Source organism: Seriola lalandi, unplaced genomic scaffold (genome assembly GCF_002814215.2).
Source record: "Seriola lalandi dorsalis isolate HSWRI2012SDOR001 ecotype SW California unplaced genomic scaffold, Sedor1 jcf7180002054677, whole genome shotgun sequence".
Classification (NCBI taxonomy): Eukaryota; Metazoa; Chordata; class Actinopteri; order Carangiformes; family Carangidae; genus Seriola; species Seriola lalandi.
In genome coordinates, this window is record NW_019525230.1 from 1,714,416 (window position 1) to 1,733,267 (window position 18,852).

The 18,852-nt window shown below is 42.2% G+C and overlaps 1 protein-coding gene across 3 annotated transcripts in view; it reads right to left on the bottom strand.

Annotated features, from left to right (window-relative positions):
- Positions 1–593: 593 nt before the first annotated feature.
- The window catches only part of dab1b (DAB adaptor protein 1b), a 42,781-nt gene continuing 24,522 nt past the window's right edge, over positions 594–18,852 (bottom strand). For 2 of the 3 annotated variants that reach the window (XM_023421945.2, XM_023421944.2), the window contains 12 exons: positions 16,081–16,179; positions 14,012–14,143; positions 12,403–12,522; positions 11,911–11,949; positions 10,125–10,190; positions 8,664–8,723; positions 6,629–6,676; positions 6,190–6,301; positions 4,283–4,930; positions 3,160–3,287; positions 2,690–2,794; positions 594–2,304 (listed from right to left, as the gene is read on the bottom strand). In XM_023421945.2, coding sequence (XP_023277713.1) covers positions 2,705–2,794; positions 3,160–3,287; positions 4,283–4,930; positions 6,190–6,301; positions 6,629–6,676; positions 8,664–8,723; positions 10,125–10,190; positions 11,911–11,949; positions 12,403–12,522; positions 14,012–14,143; positions 16,081–16,179 — 1,542 coding nt within the window. In that variant the 3' untranslated portion in view covers positions 594–2,304; positions 2,690–2,704. The remainder of the gene's footprint in view (positions 2,305–2,689; positions 2,795–3,159; positions 3,288–4,282; positions 4,931–6,189; positions 6,302–6,628; positions 6,677–8,663; positions 8,724–10,124; positions 10,191–11,910; positions 11,950–12,402; positions 12,523–14,011; positions 14,144–16,080; positions 16,180–18,852) is intronic. The other variant, XM_023421946.2, reaches the window with a different exon arrangement.

Here is an 18,852-nt window from a genome sequence, read left to right on the forward strand (position 1 = left end):
TTGGCTTGTGATCTTTTACAAAAAGCAGATGTCTGTGAGTTGGTCACTGTTTCACCAAAAGTGATTTCCCCTTGCAACTTCTCAGATGGCTTCATAAAAAAAAAAGCTCTTTCAACAAGGAACATTTCACAACAAACGCAAAGACAAGAAAACAAAGTGTAGAAGGAGAATCTGTTTGTGTATCCCGAACTTTGTTCTTTCTTATACTTAACTGTGTGTAAAGTAGTTAAAACTAGATACTTCTTCTACATCAGCAACAGTTTAACAATATATCATTACAGGGACCAACGAGTACTTTTGAGACTTTTGGACTTTCTTGAGTTGTGCAATATTTTTACTTTTATATATATATTTATATATGCTGTGTTTCAAAGACAGTTTGCTACCGCATGTGATTAACAAGCACAGAAAGGAGCAATAATTGTGCTGTATTAGCACATAAATATTTACATGACAATGACGGACTGCACACAGGATTTTCCAGTATTAGTGTGAGGAGAGCAACCTCTGTTGGCTGCTTTTGTGGTCGTTACAGTAGATCAATAGAGAGATGCTCCCAGGTTAAGGAAAGAAAGGGAAACCAAGCAGAAGAGTGGGAATCACATGATATTTTATTTGTGACTGAACAGTGGCATGGGTACAGTGTATGGGGAAGTCATAGACGTACAAAAGTCCTTTTTTCTCTTTTTCATGACGATTCTTAATTCCATAAATAAAATTTACAAAATATTTTTGGACTATTTCTCATTTTTCTTACACGAGCAGGGGTACAGTTATGCTACCTTTTGTTATTGTAAGTCTAGCAGTTAATAGTGGTATCTCTATTGTTCATATTATATAAAGTTTCCTTCATTTTTGACCATTTTGATTCGGTGGAGCAGACCTACAATATGCCCAAGTGCTTTGTTACAACAATGACCTCTTTACTGTATACAAGGAACTGACAAGAAGAACAGTGAATCGACAACAAAAATAAACCTGATAAGGCATAGAAATGCACTCTACTGTCTGTGCGCTTGTGGTTTTTAAGCCATGTCATATCAGAATGGGTTTATTCTGCTCTGCTGTCCAAGAGACCAAACAGAGATATGATTTTTGAGAGGCAAATTGTAAACAATGCGACCTTAGTTGGAAATGTAGAATATCTAAAAACAAAGAGATGCAGGAAAATCTGCGTCCTGTTACTAAAAAAGTCTGTGACTTTTTAGAAGTAGCAGGATTTTTGTTTCAACCCCTTCGTTTCTTTCATCTCTCAAGTTCATAGTAAGTGAGACAGGTTCAGCAGGCTTTATTTTGAATGACCATGTAACACAGATTCACAGTTCATATCTCACCGACCGAACAGAAACAAAGACATTTTCAGAAATTAAAAAAAAAAAAAACAAACAAAGAAAATGGCTGCAAAAGCGAAACAAACATCCAGACGTCAAAGATGGAGGTGCTGGTAGGGCATTGCTTGAGAGAAACACAGGTAGTTGGCATCCAAGAGGCAGAGAGCTATGTTATGGCACAGAGGCTCAGGTATTGGGGGGCTGGGGAGTTTCTTATTTACAAAATAGATGTTTGGCAAATTTTGATTTTGACATTGATGCCTCCAAGTCATTTCGATATCCCTAATGACTTGGTGTCATCAACTCAGAATTCACAGCTTATAAAATAAGAAAAAAGAAAACTCATATCTTTTGATTTGTTTCAGACCCAGGAGGAAGCTGCAGAGAACGGTTTTGCTCACAGCCGAGTCAGCTGAATCCACATTAAGTCTGTTCATGCAAATGGTCGAGTCGGTGGAGCAACACTATGAGAACATTTGGCAAATCCATCTGCTGCGCACAGTCTTTGCTGGTGGCAGTTGACAAAATGAAGGTCAACCACATACGGTAGGACGCTGCTCCTTCTTGAACGTCTCCAAAAAATAATTTGCATCATCAGTGTCACCATGGCCTTTTCACATATCCTCACAGATATAAATCCATCACAGGAGGAAGCAATCGCCTCCTGTTGTAGGTTTCGGTCAAAGATCAAAGGTCACTTCCTGGTTGAAAGGTTATTTGATTGGACGATAAAGCCAAAGTCTGGTTGTCATGCTGAGGAGTGCAGTACAGTATGTGGCCTCTGGAGCAAAGCAGATCCTAGGATAGCCAGCTTATTACAGAACTGCCAAAATATCCTTTAAAGGTTGAAAAGAAAAAAAAACAGAACAAGTCTGTGTAATCCAGCTGTGTGAGATGCTGCTGTTCACAGTCACTTCTCTCTCTTTTCCTCTTTCTCATGAGCTTCTATCTTGGCCTTGAGAGCTTCCATCCCCTAAAAACAAACAGCAATTACTTACAAAGCATGAAGCCGCATCGGTGCAGTTACAAATCCGACCTCCAGGTGGCAACATTGTGCCTTCCTTGCCTTTAATTTGGGTGACGCAGAGGGGCATAATGACTGAAACACTCAACTAAACCAAGGCTGTTTTCCAACTGGCAGAAAACCGCTCATCCACAAGGAAGAAGGAGACACATGAGGGAGACAAATGAAAATATAGAGCAAATAAAGAAACGCAGAGAGGGGGTTATGAAACAGTGAGAGAGGACGAGTAGTTGGACATTGGAGATTAAAGAAGAGCAAAGGAGGAAAGACATGAAATGCCACTATGTGAAGAAAGTCGGTCGTATCAGAGCAGAGGGAACCATGATATACCCACTCAGTTTGTTGTTCTCTAGCTGTCTTCCTGTGCACAGGTCTCATCCTGCGTAGGATCAGGAGCTCCACTGGGCGCCGGAGAGACCGACCTTGCAACATCAGAGCCCTAAGAGAGAGAGAGAGAGAGATAAGTAAATAATGTGAAATTTCTATTCTGAGGATTATTTACTTATTAAAATCAACTCAGTGTGAAGTGATTTCCTCATCAGCCAAACATTTAGCAAAATAACAGCAACTATAATCTAATCAACACACTTATATCATCTTTGACCTTTCATGCTTAATTGACTTGACATTTTTCTGAAAAAGGGTAAAAATCAATCCTTTTCGGTATCATATTAATCACATGACATTCTACTCTGTGTAATTACATGCGATGTAGTCGAGAGCGGATCATCCATATGACAATAACAGATTATAGCATCACGATTCTTTATTGACCGGGCTGTGACCCAGGGTGACGGTGCTCACCGATTGTTCCTCCTTGTCGTTGCTGGCGCTGCCCTCCGGGTCAACAGGGGAGTGATCTGTGGGGGGGTCACTGGCCTGGGTTGGGGGGCAGTCAGAGGAACAGCTCTGATGAGGGGCTGGAGTGGATGCTGCGAAGACAGACAATAAGAATAAAACTTTCAGTAAATGCATCAATGAAAATATGCATGAGATACAATAAGACACATCAACTTCCATTTGTACAATTTTTTCAAAATGTGGACTGTTTACTGTTTAATGCTAATCTATCCCGTGAATATATTTTAGCATCAAGCTAGTAACATTCATAACGTATACTGAGAAGAGGTGGATCTAAATCTAGATCATGACCTTTATTGCACATCATCTCTTCTACTTTTTTTCTATTATACCTGACATTCTGTATTCTGTACACCATCAAATAAAACACAACTCTGTCTGTCTTGCCAAAGGTCACTGGAGTTTCAGTTTTCTTTTTTGTGAGGCACAATCCTGTAGGAATCTCAAGTTAAACATTTAACCTGATGATGACAGAGGACGAAAAATCTGGAGCTCAACAAAGTTACAACAATTCATCCTGTGCAGAAATTAAATTAGAGGACCAAATTTCATGGCAATGCATCAAGATATTTCACTCAAAACTACAAATGTCAACCTGCATAAGTCAGTTCGATGCATCATCTGGGAACCATGAATGTGGCACATCATATTGTGCCAATCCATTTTGTAAATGTTGAGATATTTCACCAAACAAGTTCATCTGTCATCCAGCTGTTGCCGCTGGATGAAAGGTCACCAAAGCCATTATGATTCATCCTCTGGGGACCATGAACATCGGTACCAAATTACATGTCAATCCATCCAAAAGTTAAAGTCAAGATATTTCACCAATACCCAAAAATATCAACCTCATATTGGTGCGTGAAGAAAACGTGAATAAACCTGGGCAACATGAATATCTGTAAAATGTTCGATGGCATTGGATCGGAGAGATGTTAAGATAGTCCAGTCCGGAGCACAGTGGTGGAATTGAACGACACAGCTTTATGCTTTTCATATAACGTGCAACAGATGTTGGTTTAGTCATGAGTGTTTATGTAGGAGCACAATAACTGAGGAAACTTACGTGATTCAGTGGACGGTGATGTGGATGTACCCGGGCTCAAGGTCATCCTCGAGAGATCAAGGTCGCTACAGCTCCCTTCCTCTTCCTGGGCAGCAGCAGATGAAGGTGGCAGCAGCTGACTGCAGGCCAGTGTGTCCGGTACACTCATGAGGGCTGGGGTCCCACACCTGCTCACCGCTGCTGACGCGACGCCAGGTCCCACACCTGCTGCTCCAGCTCCTGATGTAGAGGGGCCCTCGCCTGCGTCCGAGTCCGCGCCGAGGCCCTCTTTACCCAGGCTCAGCTGCCTCTGGAGCAGGGCGGGGTCGGCCGTGTGCTGGGGGCTGGTGATGGCTGAGGACGGGGCTGATAGGTCGCAGGCTTGGGGGCACATGGTGGTAATTGGAACCAAGCCTTGGAGCATGGCAGCTGGGATGGCATGGCCCCCCACGCCCACAGTCTGGGCCGGCATGTAGGCCGCCATGGCCGCCCACTGCTGTTGAGCGGCGGGGAAAATGTTGGCCTGGCTCCAGATGACCGGCTGACCACCGGGGAGGACCTGAGCCACCTGGAGGGGCCCCTGCACGGGGAAGGCCAGAGTCTGAGCCTGGGCAGGAAACGGCTGCTGCGCCCACTGGGCCGCCTGCACCGGCCCCATGGTCATATAACCTGGAGGAAAAAAAGAAGGAAGGAAATGATTAAAGGATATTAAGGCAGTAAAAGGAGGTAAAGACCATTATCATCACTATGAGCACAGAATACATTTTGCCTCCTGTGATTACAAGCTCAACACATTGATTTTCAAAATTACAGCATGTTCCTCTGTCAATACTGTTGTTTTGCAATCTTTGTGTAACAATGCGAGCCATTTAATGTTTTATCAATGCCTAATAGAAAAAACGCACATTTAAAGACAGCATTTTGAAGCTTCCTATCCTGAGACTCAGCTGATGGATGTGGTGGATTTTCTTGTCAGTGTCCAACAGGCTTGTGAGCCAGTTTGGGTCATGTTTCTTAAATTAAAGACAACACTCGTGCTGCTGAATAATGCAGCCTATTAGCTACAAGTCGCACACACTTTTCATTTCAGTTTTTACATAGTTTTCCAGCCTTCCAAAGAGCCACGGGCTTCCACTGATTTCAAAAAACAATATCGAGAAAAGGCACCGACACACTTATTACTAAACTTTCTTTTTCTTCAATTTATGTTAATATTGCATGGTAACGCAGTCGCAATCAGGGACTGTTTTGAAAAGGTTTCCTTCTTGGACAACAAGAGAAATTTGAGGGTCAGCTGCTGAAAGCACTGACTTCATATGTTTTATTATCACAGACAGGCACAGTGGGAAAAAGGATAATGAGAGTGTGCCTGTTTATTGCAATGAAAACGCCACTGTTTGGTTAGGCTGCTGTTATGAAATGATGCTGGGACGTTGTTGAATGAATGAAAAAATACCTGCTAGCAAGTGTAATACTATGATGAAGAAGATGATTTTATGTCTCAAGGAAATTTCAAGTGTCCGCAAGTTGATTTTCATTTTGTAGTGAAATGAATAGAAAACAATAGAAGAGTAGGAAAGCAATATACTTAGGATATACTTTTGAAAATGGCGCATGGTAGTCGAAAACATTGCGAATTGGAATTAAGTGATGTCGGGTAAATGGAAAAATCTAAATGTTAAAAGATTTTATTCAAATATGCAAAACCAGTGATACGGTCCTTTAAGAGACATCTCGGCTTACAGCGTAATGACACTGCTGCTCGATGTGTGGTCCTCAGATAAATCCACATGCTGCTTAATCCTGGCAACGTTTTTCACAAACCAACCATCAAAAAAAAAAAAAAAACATCCCTTTAACAGTTTTTTTTTCTCTCTTTTATATTTTCCTCTGTGGAAAAGATGCAGCGTTTCAGTCTGGGTACCTACCTGACGGCACAGAGGTGGGGCTGAACGGGGCGTACATCTCAGCAGCAGCATGTTGCTGCTGCTGGCGGCTGCTCCTGCTAGGGTCCAGTGTGTTGGCAGGTGATGGAGGCATCTGGGAGGGAAAGCACACACACACACACAAGCACACACACACACACACAAGCACACACACACACACACACACACACACACACACACACACACACACACACACACACACAAGCACACACACACAGATGTCACAACTATCAAAGTCACCCAAAAGTCACTGTGCTGCACATTTATCCCTAATCTGCAGTACTGTCGCACATTTGGGCCAATTTAGATCTCTGCCACTGTTCTGTTCTGATGAAATGACTGAATTACAGACAAAATGTGATTTTAATATCTCCAACTCTGCAAACCTAAAAGGGGGTTTGATATGTCTGGTCGTACTCACCGAGGGAGGAGTGGACATGTCGCCGAAAAGATCAAAGTGGTTGATATTCTGTGAGTCAAACCAAGGGACGAGGGAGAGAGAGAGAGAGAGACAAAGTCCAGTGATACATCACAACAATGAGATTTGCACAGTCACGAAACCTTGAATTCATCTCCAAATAGGGTATGGTGGTTGCATGGGTGGGTAGGTGTGGGGAGTGAAATCTATTCACAAAGACAGCCTGTGCTCTGGATGGCAAGAAACAACTATCCCCTCGTTTCATTATCAGAAAATGGATCTAAAATGAATCTTTCATGGCTCGGTATAATTGAGTGGGTAAAAGGCTATTCAGTCCTATAAAACAGGCTCTGATTAGATATTCTTATGTCTGCCAATCAAGAAGGGCCCCCACGAGAGCCCGGGCCGCTTTATCATGCTGATTCTACTCTGTGAGCTGATATATACACAAGAGGAGTGTGTTTATTTCATCGAAGGAAAGAAAGAAGAAGCTCCTGGAACCACCCAACCGAGACAATGAGGCCACCTCACCCTATAGGCAGACGTGACCCCGGCTCTAGTCCCCTCTGTGATCCATTCGCACTACTTAAAAGAGAGGGGACGCGGCTATGGGCGAAACTATGGGATGGCTAAGTTGCATGAAATGTCTCTGGGGCCATGCACAAGCAGACAATGAATCACCGTAAAAGCACAGAAACACACAGAAACACAGAGGATTTGCATGCTATAAATAAACAGATAGAAAGGCAACGTATTTAACGAAAGAAAGGAAAGGGGAGAATCACAGCAATCAGTGTTGCACATAAACAGGGGTGTTTATGTCTCCCTTGAATAAGCCGGGACATGGCGGATCGCACAGTTTGCACAGCACTTTGGAACCATTGAGGGGCACAGAATGAGTCAGAATTTGGAAAAAGGTAAACATTGTACACAGAGGTCTCTCCCTGCAGGCACTGACACACATCAGGGGAGTTCGAGGCTCTCAAAAAGCTCCAACTGAATGAACAGACAAGCAGTAACACTTAGAGATATGGAGGCGCTGCTACTTATACTGGCATGGGCTGTTTGGGCGAGATAGCGAAGGGGGTCGGGACAGTTTATCTGCCTGATATGCTGAACAACAAGCACATAAACAGTGAAGAGTAGAGAGGCACTTTGCTAGGGCTGTTTTCAAAAGTTGTTTGGAAATTCTTTCTGGGTGAATGTTTGGGCGAAATAGGCTTGAATAAATGTTTTTTATAAGCGATTTGAGAGATGTAATAGCGTGGTCACGGCATGGTGGTGAAGAACTCATAAAACCTACCAGGATGAGATGAAATATATTTGCAGTTTGATGACAGGAGGGGAAATCAAAAAATGCTTTTTGTGCTGTTTTCTGATCAAACCAATTCACAAGAGAAAAATATAAAAAATATATCTCTATTCATTAAGGGACAGCTTCCATGAATGTTCGGTGGCCTTGATTGTATGTAGCCGTGACTTCACTGCATGCAGCTCAACCCAACACCCACCCCACCTACAAACCTCTCGTCCTCATCCTCTGAGGAAGATAGCACAGCCACCCCTTTATTCATCTAGTCATACCAGTAAAATAAAAAACAAACAATGGGACCAGCAAACACACTCCATGCTGATTTTGTCTCAACCATCTGGTCACGACATGCGTCAGATTCCGCACAGGATTGGATTTTGGATACGAAGCCTGCCTCTCTAATGTTCTGTGAAATTGCTGACATGTCTGATTTTGGTCGACCAATCAGTTAGTCTTATCTCTTCAAGCAGGCTCGGCATGACCAATGTAGCTTTGTTTCATCATCATCATCATCATCATCATCATCATCATCACAGAAGGCAGATGCAGACACACACCTCTGTCTGAATGTGATTTAGAGCCTGTTGCGCATTAAAGACAATGGAGCTAAATATTACAAATGGACACTGTCAAAGGGGGCTAAGGCACTTCCTTCCAGAGGATCTTAAAGAGAGGTTTGCAAGTAGAAGAGTAAAGAAACAAATAATAGAAAATAAAAACACCTACAGTCATGAAATGGCGTTTTGGGACATCATAGATCCCTTCCTTCTGCTGACTGGTTGGGACCTGCATTGGATTGGAGGTCGATTCAAATGTAAGAAACAGAGAAACACCTTTTTTCTGTTTTCTTTTTTTTTCTTTGACAGGCTGGGTATTTAAAACAGGAGCTTACAAGAACTGAAAAATGTCTATTGAAGTAGAAAAAGCTACATCAATTCGGATTTAGCCCATTTTTATTGAAAGGAATTTTAACGTTTAGAGCAATGGGATTATGCAAATTCTACAGTTGTGCCGTTGAATCAATTCTACTTAAATCAATATTGATTGCAAACAATGCTGGTTCTGTGAGTATTAAGAAAGCCGATTGTTATTCTGCACCAGTATGTCTCAACTGGTTCATCTGACAATAGGAAGATGCCTCAGCTCCGGCCTTCTTTGTATATTTCTCCCACATTTATCCGAACTATCTATTGCTCTTAACATCGCTGCCTGTCTCTCCAAATGCTCCCTCGACTGGTTAACTCTCCGTTACGTTTTCCTCAAGTCTATTGATCTTGTTTCATTCTGAGATCAAATGGCATGGCGAGTGATTAATCTCTCTCTCTGAATCTTTCATCTTCAGAGGAATGCAAGATACAGAGAGGCAAAAAGAGCAGGAGGAGGAGGAGAGGGAGAGAGAGGGAGGGAGGGGGGTAGGATTAAATCATACGACAGGTCCCTAGAGTCCTCGCTGGTCCTTCAAATGCTCTAAAATCAAAAGGTCAAAGTGTTGGATATATAAAAGGAGCCTGGTCTACAGGCCTTGGGTAAACTACCCAGACTAAACAACTGACCTTGACTCTGCTACAGCTGTTTCAGACAATACATGAGGCATTGTACATTTTAAACATAAAAATGCTGCCTTTTTATTTTGAGCCTATTTAAGATTTTCATTAAATCAGATCCCATTTTTGTTAGCGGTTGTTTAGCAATAACCATTCAATGTATTTACATTCAGTAATTACCTCTCTAAATAGCAGGTTTGATTGTTACTGACAGACTCTGCTGTCCCCTTGTTGGATTTAAATTGCCTTCAAATGCAGGAGGGATTCACATTAAATGATAATTGGATATAATCAAGTGATGTTTATAATTTTATTTCATTGATAACAGCTTCTCTGTTCACTCTCCTAACCCCACACCAGAGCTATATTAACTTACTGCTAATGCAAAGCAAAAATACAGCTGCTGCTGCTGCACATCAAAAGTGTTTCACTGGTAAAAACTGTGGTGGCTTTTATTGTAAAGAAGCCACAAGAGACAGGCACAACAAAACAGAACCCTTAGTTTGATCTACTTCTGAATCTCCAAAAACAATCTGCACTTTGTAACTTCTTTTATAAAAGTTGTTAGTAATGTCACTATTATCATCTATCACAGGGTATCAAGAGGGGGGGAAAAAAAGGGGGGCAATGCTTGTCTTTGTACCTGATAAACGCTCTCCTCTGACTGGGGGCCACGGAGGGGTTCGTGTCCAGCCTCAAACACTATGTACTACAGAACAGAAGTAGTGGGCAAGGCGTAGAGGTGCAGAGAATAATGAGATGAGAAGACAGAGAGAGAGGGAGAGAGGTTGGCATATAAAACAGAGAGATACAACAAGGGAGTGATACATGATGTGAATAAATGAAAGCACAGGGGAGTGAGGGTGGCAGCAAGTGAGGAGTGAAATGAGATCAGGAATATAAAGGGTGTAAAAGTAAAAAAAGAAAAGAAAAATAAAAAAAGGGGGGCATATGAAAGAGGAATGGGGTGGTGAAGAGAGAAAGAAAAAGAGTGAGGTGGGGAGAGGAAAGAGCACAAGTATAATAGGTCAGGCAGTAGTTCAAGGCAATGTGGAGGTCTTAGCTCAGCAACGTGAAGCTCCACCTCTTTGAGAGAAAATAGAGCCGCAGGTCAGAATATTGGCTTGAGATCCATGACTGAAGTCTCATAAGTCCTCAAACTCTCAGTATCTCCTCTGAGGTGGATATAAATAAATGCCTTTATGGATCTCAAAATAAAGTAATAGTTTGGCATTTTGGAACATACCAATGTTACCGAGAGTAAGATGAGAGGAATGAAACCTTTCTCATATCTGTATGGTGACTGTTTAGCTGGAGCAAGCACCTGGTTAGCTTAGCTTCACATAAAGACAGGAAATGGGGAAATAGCTAGATAACTAACATTCTATATCTAGTTTGTTTACTTCGTACAAAAATTGAAGTGTAAAAACAACAATTTGCTGTTATCACGGGGTCAATGTGCTGGACTATTTCTTGGTAGCAAACAGCGGAAGGAAGGACTCCAGGAAGTCACTCGTCCCACCCAAGAAGTAGTCCGGCACATAATCCCCCCTAAAACAACAAACCGTCATTTTCACCCCTCGGTTTTTGTACATATTAAAAAAATTTAATGGTGCACATGTGGATTTTGTTACCTTTGAACAGAGTCAGCTATCTGTGTCCCCCGGTTTTCTAGTCTTTATGCTAAGCTAAGCTAGCATAAAGACAAACACACAGATATTAGAGTGGTATCCACCCTCTCATCCAACTCTAGGAAAGAAAGCAAATAAGTGTATTTCACAAAATGTCAAATTATTCCTTTTACGACTCTGGCCACAGTCTGGAGTTTTGTCAACCAACATCAACATAAATTGAAAAACTGCAAATGGAATGACTTTATGCAAAAACACACTTCAAGAGCAAAGAACAGAGGTGATCTGGGAGGTGGTTGGACGTACTACTGAACATAGCATTCAGAGTAAGAGTTAGTGTTGTCTGTATTCAGTGTGAGCAAACACAGAGAAAAAAAAATCATCATGTTCAGCCAAATAAATGCACAGGGCAAAAAAGAGAGGTGGTGGTGGTGGTGGGGGGGGGTAACAACCAGTCCAGGGTGGGGGCATATCTTTGGAAGAAATCAGAAACATTGACACAGATCAACTTAAAAAATATGGTTTTACAACACTGCACTGGCAAATGGGAGTTGAATGGTTGAACAAAACTGTCCACTAGGATGATCTACTGTGTATTACTGGAATGGTGGAATATCATGAATCATTAATTCAAGCAGATCAGTGACTGGAGAAGATATTTAAATTAAGGATTAATTGTTTTTTTGTTGTTTTTTTTTTCTAATTCAAAGCTTTAAAAGTGAAAACAGCTCCAGTGAAGCTAGAAAAGCATCAAAGTCAGCAGTGTCTGGTTCCTGCTCTGTGTGCCTGTGGACCTACCTGGTAAACTGGATCATCCACTTCGTCCTCCAGGATGGTCTGTGTGGGTTTAGGACAGAAGGCAGACGACACATTTTGTAATTTTGAGAATTCACAGTCTCATTCGAAAAGAAATGGACAAAGATCAGAGAACAAAATAAATTAATCTAAGTCTTTTCCATCAACCAAACATAATGACAGACTGACAGTGTCTTGAGTTTTAATGAAACAGCGATTTGCTGTACCACAAACACACCAACACGTACAGTACATTTCCTGTCACACACTGTCTGATTCTCGGGGGGGGGAAAAGCATCCAAACCTGTCGCACTTCTATTATATTTAGACGTTCAAAGCAGAAATCAGTGGTGCAGACAAACACAGTCTGTGGTGCACTTGAGACAAGCTTGAAAGTGTTAAGATTTCTGTTGTGTGAATGCATTGCTGGCTGAGTTATAGTGTGTGATCTCGCCACCAAATGGGAAATGAAACTGAGAAAAAAAAGAGTCCTACCTGGTAAACCGCCTGCTCACACTGTTTGTCCTTCTGAGCCTTTTTCTCCATCTCCTCCCGCTGTTTAATATCGTAGATGAGCGTGAAGAGGTCGCGCAGGTCAATGATGAGAGGCTCCGCCTGAACGGGAGAAGTGGAGAGAGAGAGAGAGAGAGAGAGGGAAAAGGAAGAAGAGGAGGATATGGAAAATTAATAAGGAGGAATTTAGAGGACGGAAATTGGGAATGTGAGAGAAATGGTTGAAGGGAGAAGCAGGGAAAGACGGGGAAGGGTGTAGCAAGAAGATCCAGCAGAGCAAAGAGCAATAAAGAGCAGTGTTATGGAAGATGAAGATATGTATGAAAACAGGTAGAAACAGAGGTGGTGGACGGAGAAATGCACTGCAGGAAGGATCTTAACATTTTTACAGAAAATGAGCTTAAACCTTTCAGCAATATTAAAAACAAACAATTAACCCTCAAACAGAACTCTGAGGTGGGTAAGAGGAAAAAACATATTTCCTCTGTGATTGGTGTATTTGTTAATGTGTTAGCCAATATTTATTACAGGCTTTTTATTTATTTTTAACCATCCACCAGGGTGCCTGAAATTGGATTGTTAACACCACACTCTGAGGACATACTTTTTCCTCTTTACAAGGGGCTATTTATGAGTTTTCTCTGCCACTGAACATGGTTTCTTGCCGGGGGTGGTGGTGATTTCGACAAGGGTCAGACTAGAGGCTACAGTGAGTCGCTATCGGAAAAGTGATGAGACGGGCCGGGGCTAGCTGGTTAGCATGCTAACTTCAGTAGAAGAAAAGACGTGATAGAGACAAGAGTTAACATTGGCGTTGCTTTCCACCACTGGAGAAAAGGAATGAAGCTTGATGCTGAACTCGCAGCGTTTCTTCTAGACTCGTAAGTAAACAGCTGTTAATGCTAACGTTAGCTATGTAGCTATAGCAAAAATTACAAATTAAACTTTTATACTAAAACTAAAATTATGTCCTCTCCTTATTTTTTACCTAATGATTATGTTTTTGTTATGGGAAGTTACCTTTATGTATTTCATGTATTTGAATAATGTATTTTTATTTTACTTACGTATTTATAGATTTTATGTTATTTTAGGTGGTAAACTCTCTTCGCTTCCTACACTGTTTAAACCACCATTTGTGCACTCCACACTTTTCCGCTGGAGTTCCTCAGTCAAGTTTGAAGATCTGTAGACTTGACACATGAGACTTGAACTTGAGTCACTCAAGAAAAAATGAGGATGTTACTCCCCCAAGACTTGACTTGGGACTTGAAAGCAAAAACTGAAGTCTCAAATTTTAACCAGAAGAAGTTCTGCTGACAGTGCCAGGTGGGCCGTGCAAAGCCACACAGCTTGAATATTTAATTGCGAGGCCTTTGCAGTAAAAAGACTTGGTCTCAGCTACATTTAAAAAATTACTGATTTTACACACATTTAAAAGGAAAATGTCAAATTTATTAAATACAAAGACTTGCATCATAACATACAAATCTGCTGATGGAGTCTTGACTTGACTTGGTACTGCCCTCGGGGACTTGGACTTTCCTCCAAAGACTTAAACTTAGCCGTGGCAGAGTGGGAAAGTACTCACCGACTGTGCAGTCTTGATGGCCACAAACCTGTGGTGGCCCTCCTTCCCACAGACATAGCCGAAGGCTCGGTGGTCCCTGGTGTCCTTGGCGATGTAGCTGATCTCATGGACTGAGTGGTGATGCAGGAGCACCTAGATGACAGAAATGTGTTTGTACAGATGAGACCATGTGGGCCAGGAGAAAAATGGTAGTCACACATCTACTGTATGTTCTTTTTATTCCTAAAGATGCAAATAAAACACGTCTCGTTTCATTTGAAAATCTGCCTTTTGATATAATGTTTAACATTGAGCACTGTAGACTGTTGGCAGGAAAAGTAGGTCAACGCTACTTTAAACATCTTTGCATATTGTTAAGTCAAATGCAACCAACCAAAACAGAGTGAGCCTAAAAGTGTCTGACAGACGCAGCAAAGATTCAAGGGTGTTCAAGTCTCTGTTACACAATGCGTCACAGATGATATGGTCGCTATAGAACTGGTTCTCTGTCATCAACAATAAGAATCCAATAACATTTTGTTTGTTTGCTTTTCTTCTGTGTTTATGTCCATCTTTGATACGAGCAGGATTAGAAATGCTGTGATTGTTCATCCAGCATTGCTGTAATCCTACTGTATGTATTCACGCCATGGGTGGCCAATGGACAGCTCTGAAATACCAGGCAAAAACCAGGCCCCCGAAAAAGCTCCGAAAAACTAACTACATACCGATAAATACACACAGACTAATTGAGCTGTCACTCAGGCACACCTACCTGCTGCTCCTCTATTAACAGAGATAAGCGCAGGCACTGAGGAGGAGCTTATATTTGAATATTAGCCGATACTCAGTCCCTGGTAACGCCTCAGATTAATGTAAAATACAAAACTAATATGACTAGTCTACTCGATTCAGCAGAGAATCATGTCAGCTTTACATAAAGTATTTCCATCTAAACGCTTGCTGACGCTGGCTTTGCTGGAGTGATCCCCATTTCCACCATAATCACTCAAGAGGGATATTAAGTGTGGAGTGTTATTTACTGCCAGTAATCAGTAAATAAAATGAAGAGCATTAGGGGGCATGATTTCCAAAACAACAAATGAGCTTGTCAAAAGCTGGTGAGCTGGTTGGTGATGGCGGGAGGCTTAATGTTCTTTTTCATTACAGGCGAAAAACACGCCACTATCACCGGCAGTCATATTGAAGAGAGATATTATCAAAGATGGGTGTTTTTTTGGGGAATAAACAGTTGGTGGTTGGGTGGGGGTCGGCAGCCACGGGACAAGCGCTGTTGCGTAATTATCAGTTTAGCACTAACGACAGCTGAGGTGGAGCCGCGGTGTAATTAGCATTAGCGGCAATGATCATTAAGGGGTGGAACTGACTGCTAATTATCGGTTAGCGCTGATGAGCAGAGTGGGCCTATCTAGCCAACACTACGCCCCAGGACGGGGGAGAGCCGAGCCCCTCGATCATCCTGTAATGGAACAGCAGGCCTCTGAGTCCGCCAGGGGGATGGAAGCCAGGATGGAGGCGGAAACAGCCCGTCTCATAACATCACCATAACATTGCTCACTGCACTATCATTAGCAGGCAGACAGGGCCTGAGTGATCTTAAGTAGGTCCTGCAGCGTACCCCTAATCTGACTCGGGTGTATGTTAAACCGGTTAAGGTCAGGGTCAAATATCAAATGTAAGACCTGCAATTTAATGCTGTCAAGTTCAATCTTTATGACCAAAGGGTAAACTGTCCAGTGGAAAACATGTTATTGCTTTTTGCATTGATGTTTTGGAGAAGAATTTAGATCTTTTTTCTTTTTTGCAGATGCAACAGTGAAAACAGCACATTTTGTTTCCGCACAACCTTGTGAATCATATTACCTCTGTGCAGGTATTGCTGCTGTACTAATATGTCAACCGTGCCAACCAGGCTTACAAGATGGCGGCCCTGGCAGCCGTTGTGAACTGAACCGTGCAAGCGTCTGCCCTCTGGATGTCCTATACCGCAGGTCCTCAGAACAGCAGCTGGCGGAGGCCTCACGGTGCAGCTCTGCCACGGCGGGCCCACTCGCTGACATGTTACTCACCCCTGATCTTTCACAGTAAATCTTGATCCCGCCGAAAGAGACCGTCAGGAAGACTCTCTGCTTGTGCTCCCCTTTGGAACGTGCCGAGGAAGCCATTCCCTGAAGGACGTTAAAGGAAATGACATGAGGAGATGAAAGGATATGAGCTCAGCATGAAAGATTGCAAGCTTTCTTCTCTTCCGACTCAGGTGTGTGTAACAGTGGGAGGGGGAGTAGGAGACATTGAGGGGGTGATTCGGGGGGGAAGATTGGGTGAGCGGGGTGACAGGAGTTACATAAGGTGTGATAGGACAGAATGTTCTTTCATGTGCCTTTTCTTGAAGCTTCACTCTCACAGGAATTCACACGTCACCTTGTACAGCGAGTCTTATTATTATTTCCCAAGCACCTTTTTTTCTCTCCCTTTTCATGAAGTAGGTCTGCTGCACTTCAACGTGACATACACAAGAGCTAGCTAACAACAATAAGGTGAGATTTGCTGACAGAATGGATCTCGCTGCTGACCGACCGACTCACAAACTTCACATACTGCTGACTGAACAACCAATCCAGCCTTTGAAGTGTGTTTTTTCCCATGATTCTCGGCAGCTCCTTTTTTCTCATATTCTCGACTCTAATAATGAAAACAATTAACATTTCGCACCGTGTTCCATTTGACGTGACCTGTGTGTTTGACATGTCTTTCATGGAACAAAGCCTAGAGATAAGAAGGAGAAAAAGACCTGCTGCGCTGAATATGTCTGACAAAACTGCAAGCCCATTCACACTGACGGGTGGTTGACCTCCTCTGCACATTAGCTACCTTCCACCTCTGACTTCTTCTTTTAAAGCTCAGCTAATATTTAAAAACCACGGCCGTTATGAGTCGTTTCTGCAGGGAAATGGAGGAGAAAAATTATCCATCCATCTTTAGATACATGAATATATATCCATATGAGAAAAGGGGGAGATGAAGGGATAAAAGGAGTATAAATAGGAGGATAAGGAGCAGAACAAGCAACAGGGATAAGAAAGAGATGAAGTAAGTGAGAAAGAGGCGGGCGGGAGAGTCGATGGATGTTGTCAATCAGCCATCGGCTTCTCCATTTGGTGGATTAGTCCTCAAGGCAGCGAGAGGCAGCTCAATACAGACCCCGTCCCCTCCTCTATCCCCTGTCCAGATAATAGCAGGTCTGTATTGACTGCTCCATTGACTGTAACTGGCTGGTAGCTGGTGACTACAGGAGTCATTCCGAGGGCACTGCTGAAATGTCAGATTAAGGCAGCGAAAAAAGTTGTTTTATTGGACATACCGCTTTGAATGGATATGGGTGATGAAAAGCTTTGCCTCCTGGCTATACTGCTCTTCACGTAAAGGCTTCCCACACATTAAAGCTCCAGAAAAATCTGTGAGAATATACTTAAAAAGCCACGCGTATATGTCCGCTTTCGGAGAGGGATTTATCCCGTAGCCACCTACTGCAAAGGCGCTTATGAGCGGCTTCTTTTCCCAACAAAGAGAGTGAAAGTATCTCTTGCCTTTTACTTTGGTAACAGTAAAATATTCAAGAGGATACAAACTAAACTTTTGAGAAGTGGAAGTGAAATGTTATTTCTGAGTATTATGTAATTAAATAACTGATACTGTTAAACAGTAATTGTCTAATCTTAGTTTAGCGAACATTACTAGCCACAGCAGGTAGTAAACTTCTCCACATGCTGAAGCCACATGCTTTGGGCTCTGATAAGGTTGGTACTTGGTACTCTGTTTTATTTTATCAACTAAAACTTAAAAATACAAGAGCAAAAGTAAAAGGAATATGTTTAACATTAGCTGCAAACGATAGCATGTCTGGCTAAGTAGCTTACCTATAAGACCAGGGGATGTTCATACTACATTATTCTGTGGGGTTACAGGTTCCACTGTTTAGTTTTTCCTCACTGTGTGGAAGCCGGTCCTGGATGCTGAGAGCATCAGAGTGGGCTCAGCAACCTCAGCCGAACATGTTATCTGAGCTGGTGTTACGTTCCAAAAACACAGTAGTTCTCAGTCAAGAAGCCTTACCCCATGCTTTGTTAGAAGGGAAACAAAATACGAGTATAAATCGAACCTCTTTCTAATCCATGTAATTTAAGCAGCTAAACAGCGTTATTGTAATTTTACATTTTTTTTACTACTAGCTGTTTCTTCATTTCCATGTGTTCTACAGGGATCATCGGCATCAAAAAAAATCCAAACAAAAAACAAAACATTTTTTATTTTTAAGTTAGCTTAATTAGCAAGCTAGCTGCTGAAGATCTGCGACAACGGTCGTTATTTCAGGCGACACAACTCACAGGCGCCAGCTAAAAATGAGACGTTTGCTTTTGTCTGTCTCTCTCCGATATCAAGGACCTATTGCTTTAAAAACTACTCAGAATTTCAAGTGGTAAATCTACCCTGTTAACACTGAAAAGTTCACATGTGCGCGACAGGGTTTAGGGATCAGTGAATTTACAGAACATTTTAGTTCACATACTTCAAAATAAGTTCAAGAATCCTTAACCCTTTCTTCCACAATCAGCAGTGCTCAGACTTTCTTTCCTCCAGCTTTGGCGCCATCATTGTGGGACTGAATTTGACCTAATTTACTTGCAACATTCTGTTAACAACGTTGCTAAATATTATCTGGGTCACATTATCACAGTTTGCATATGTGCTACAAGTATGAACTTTGTTGTAAAAATAGAAGACTGTGACTGACATGAGAAGACATACAAGAGGCAGATGAATCGGGGGGGGGGGGGGGGGGG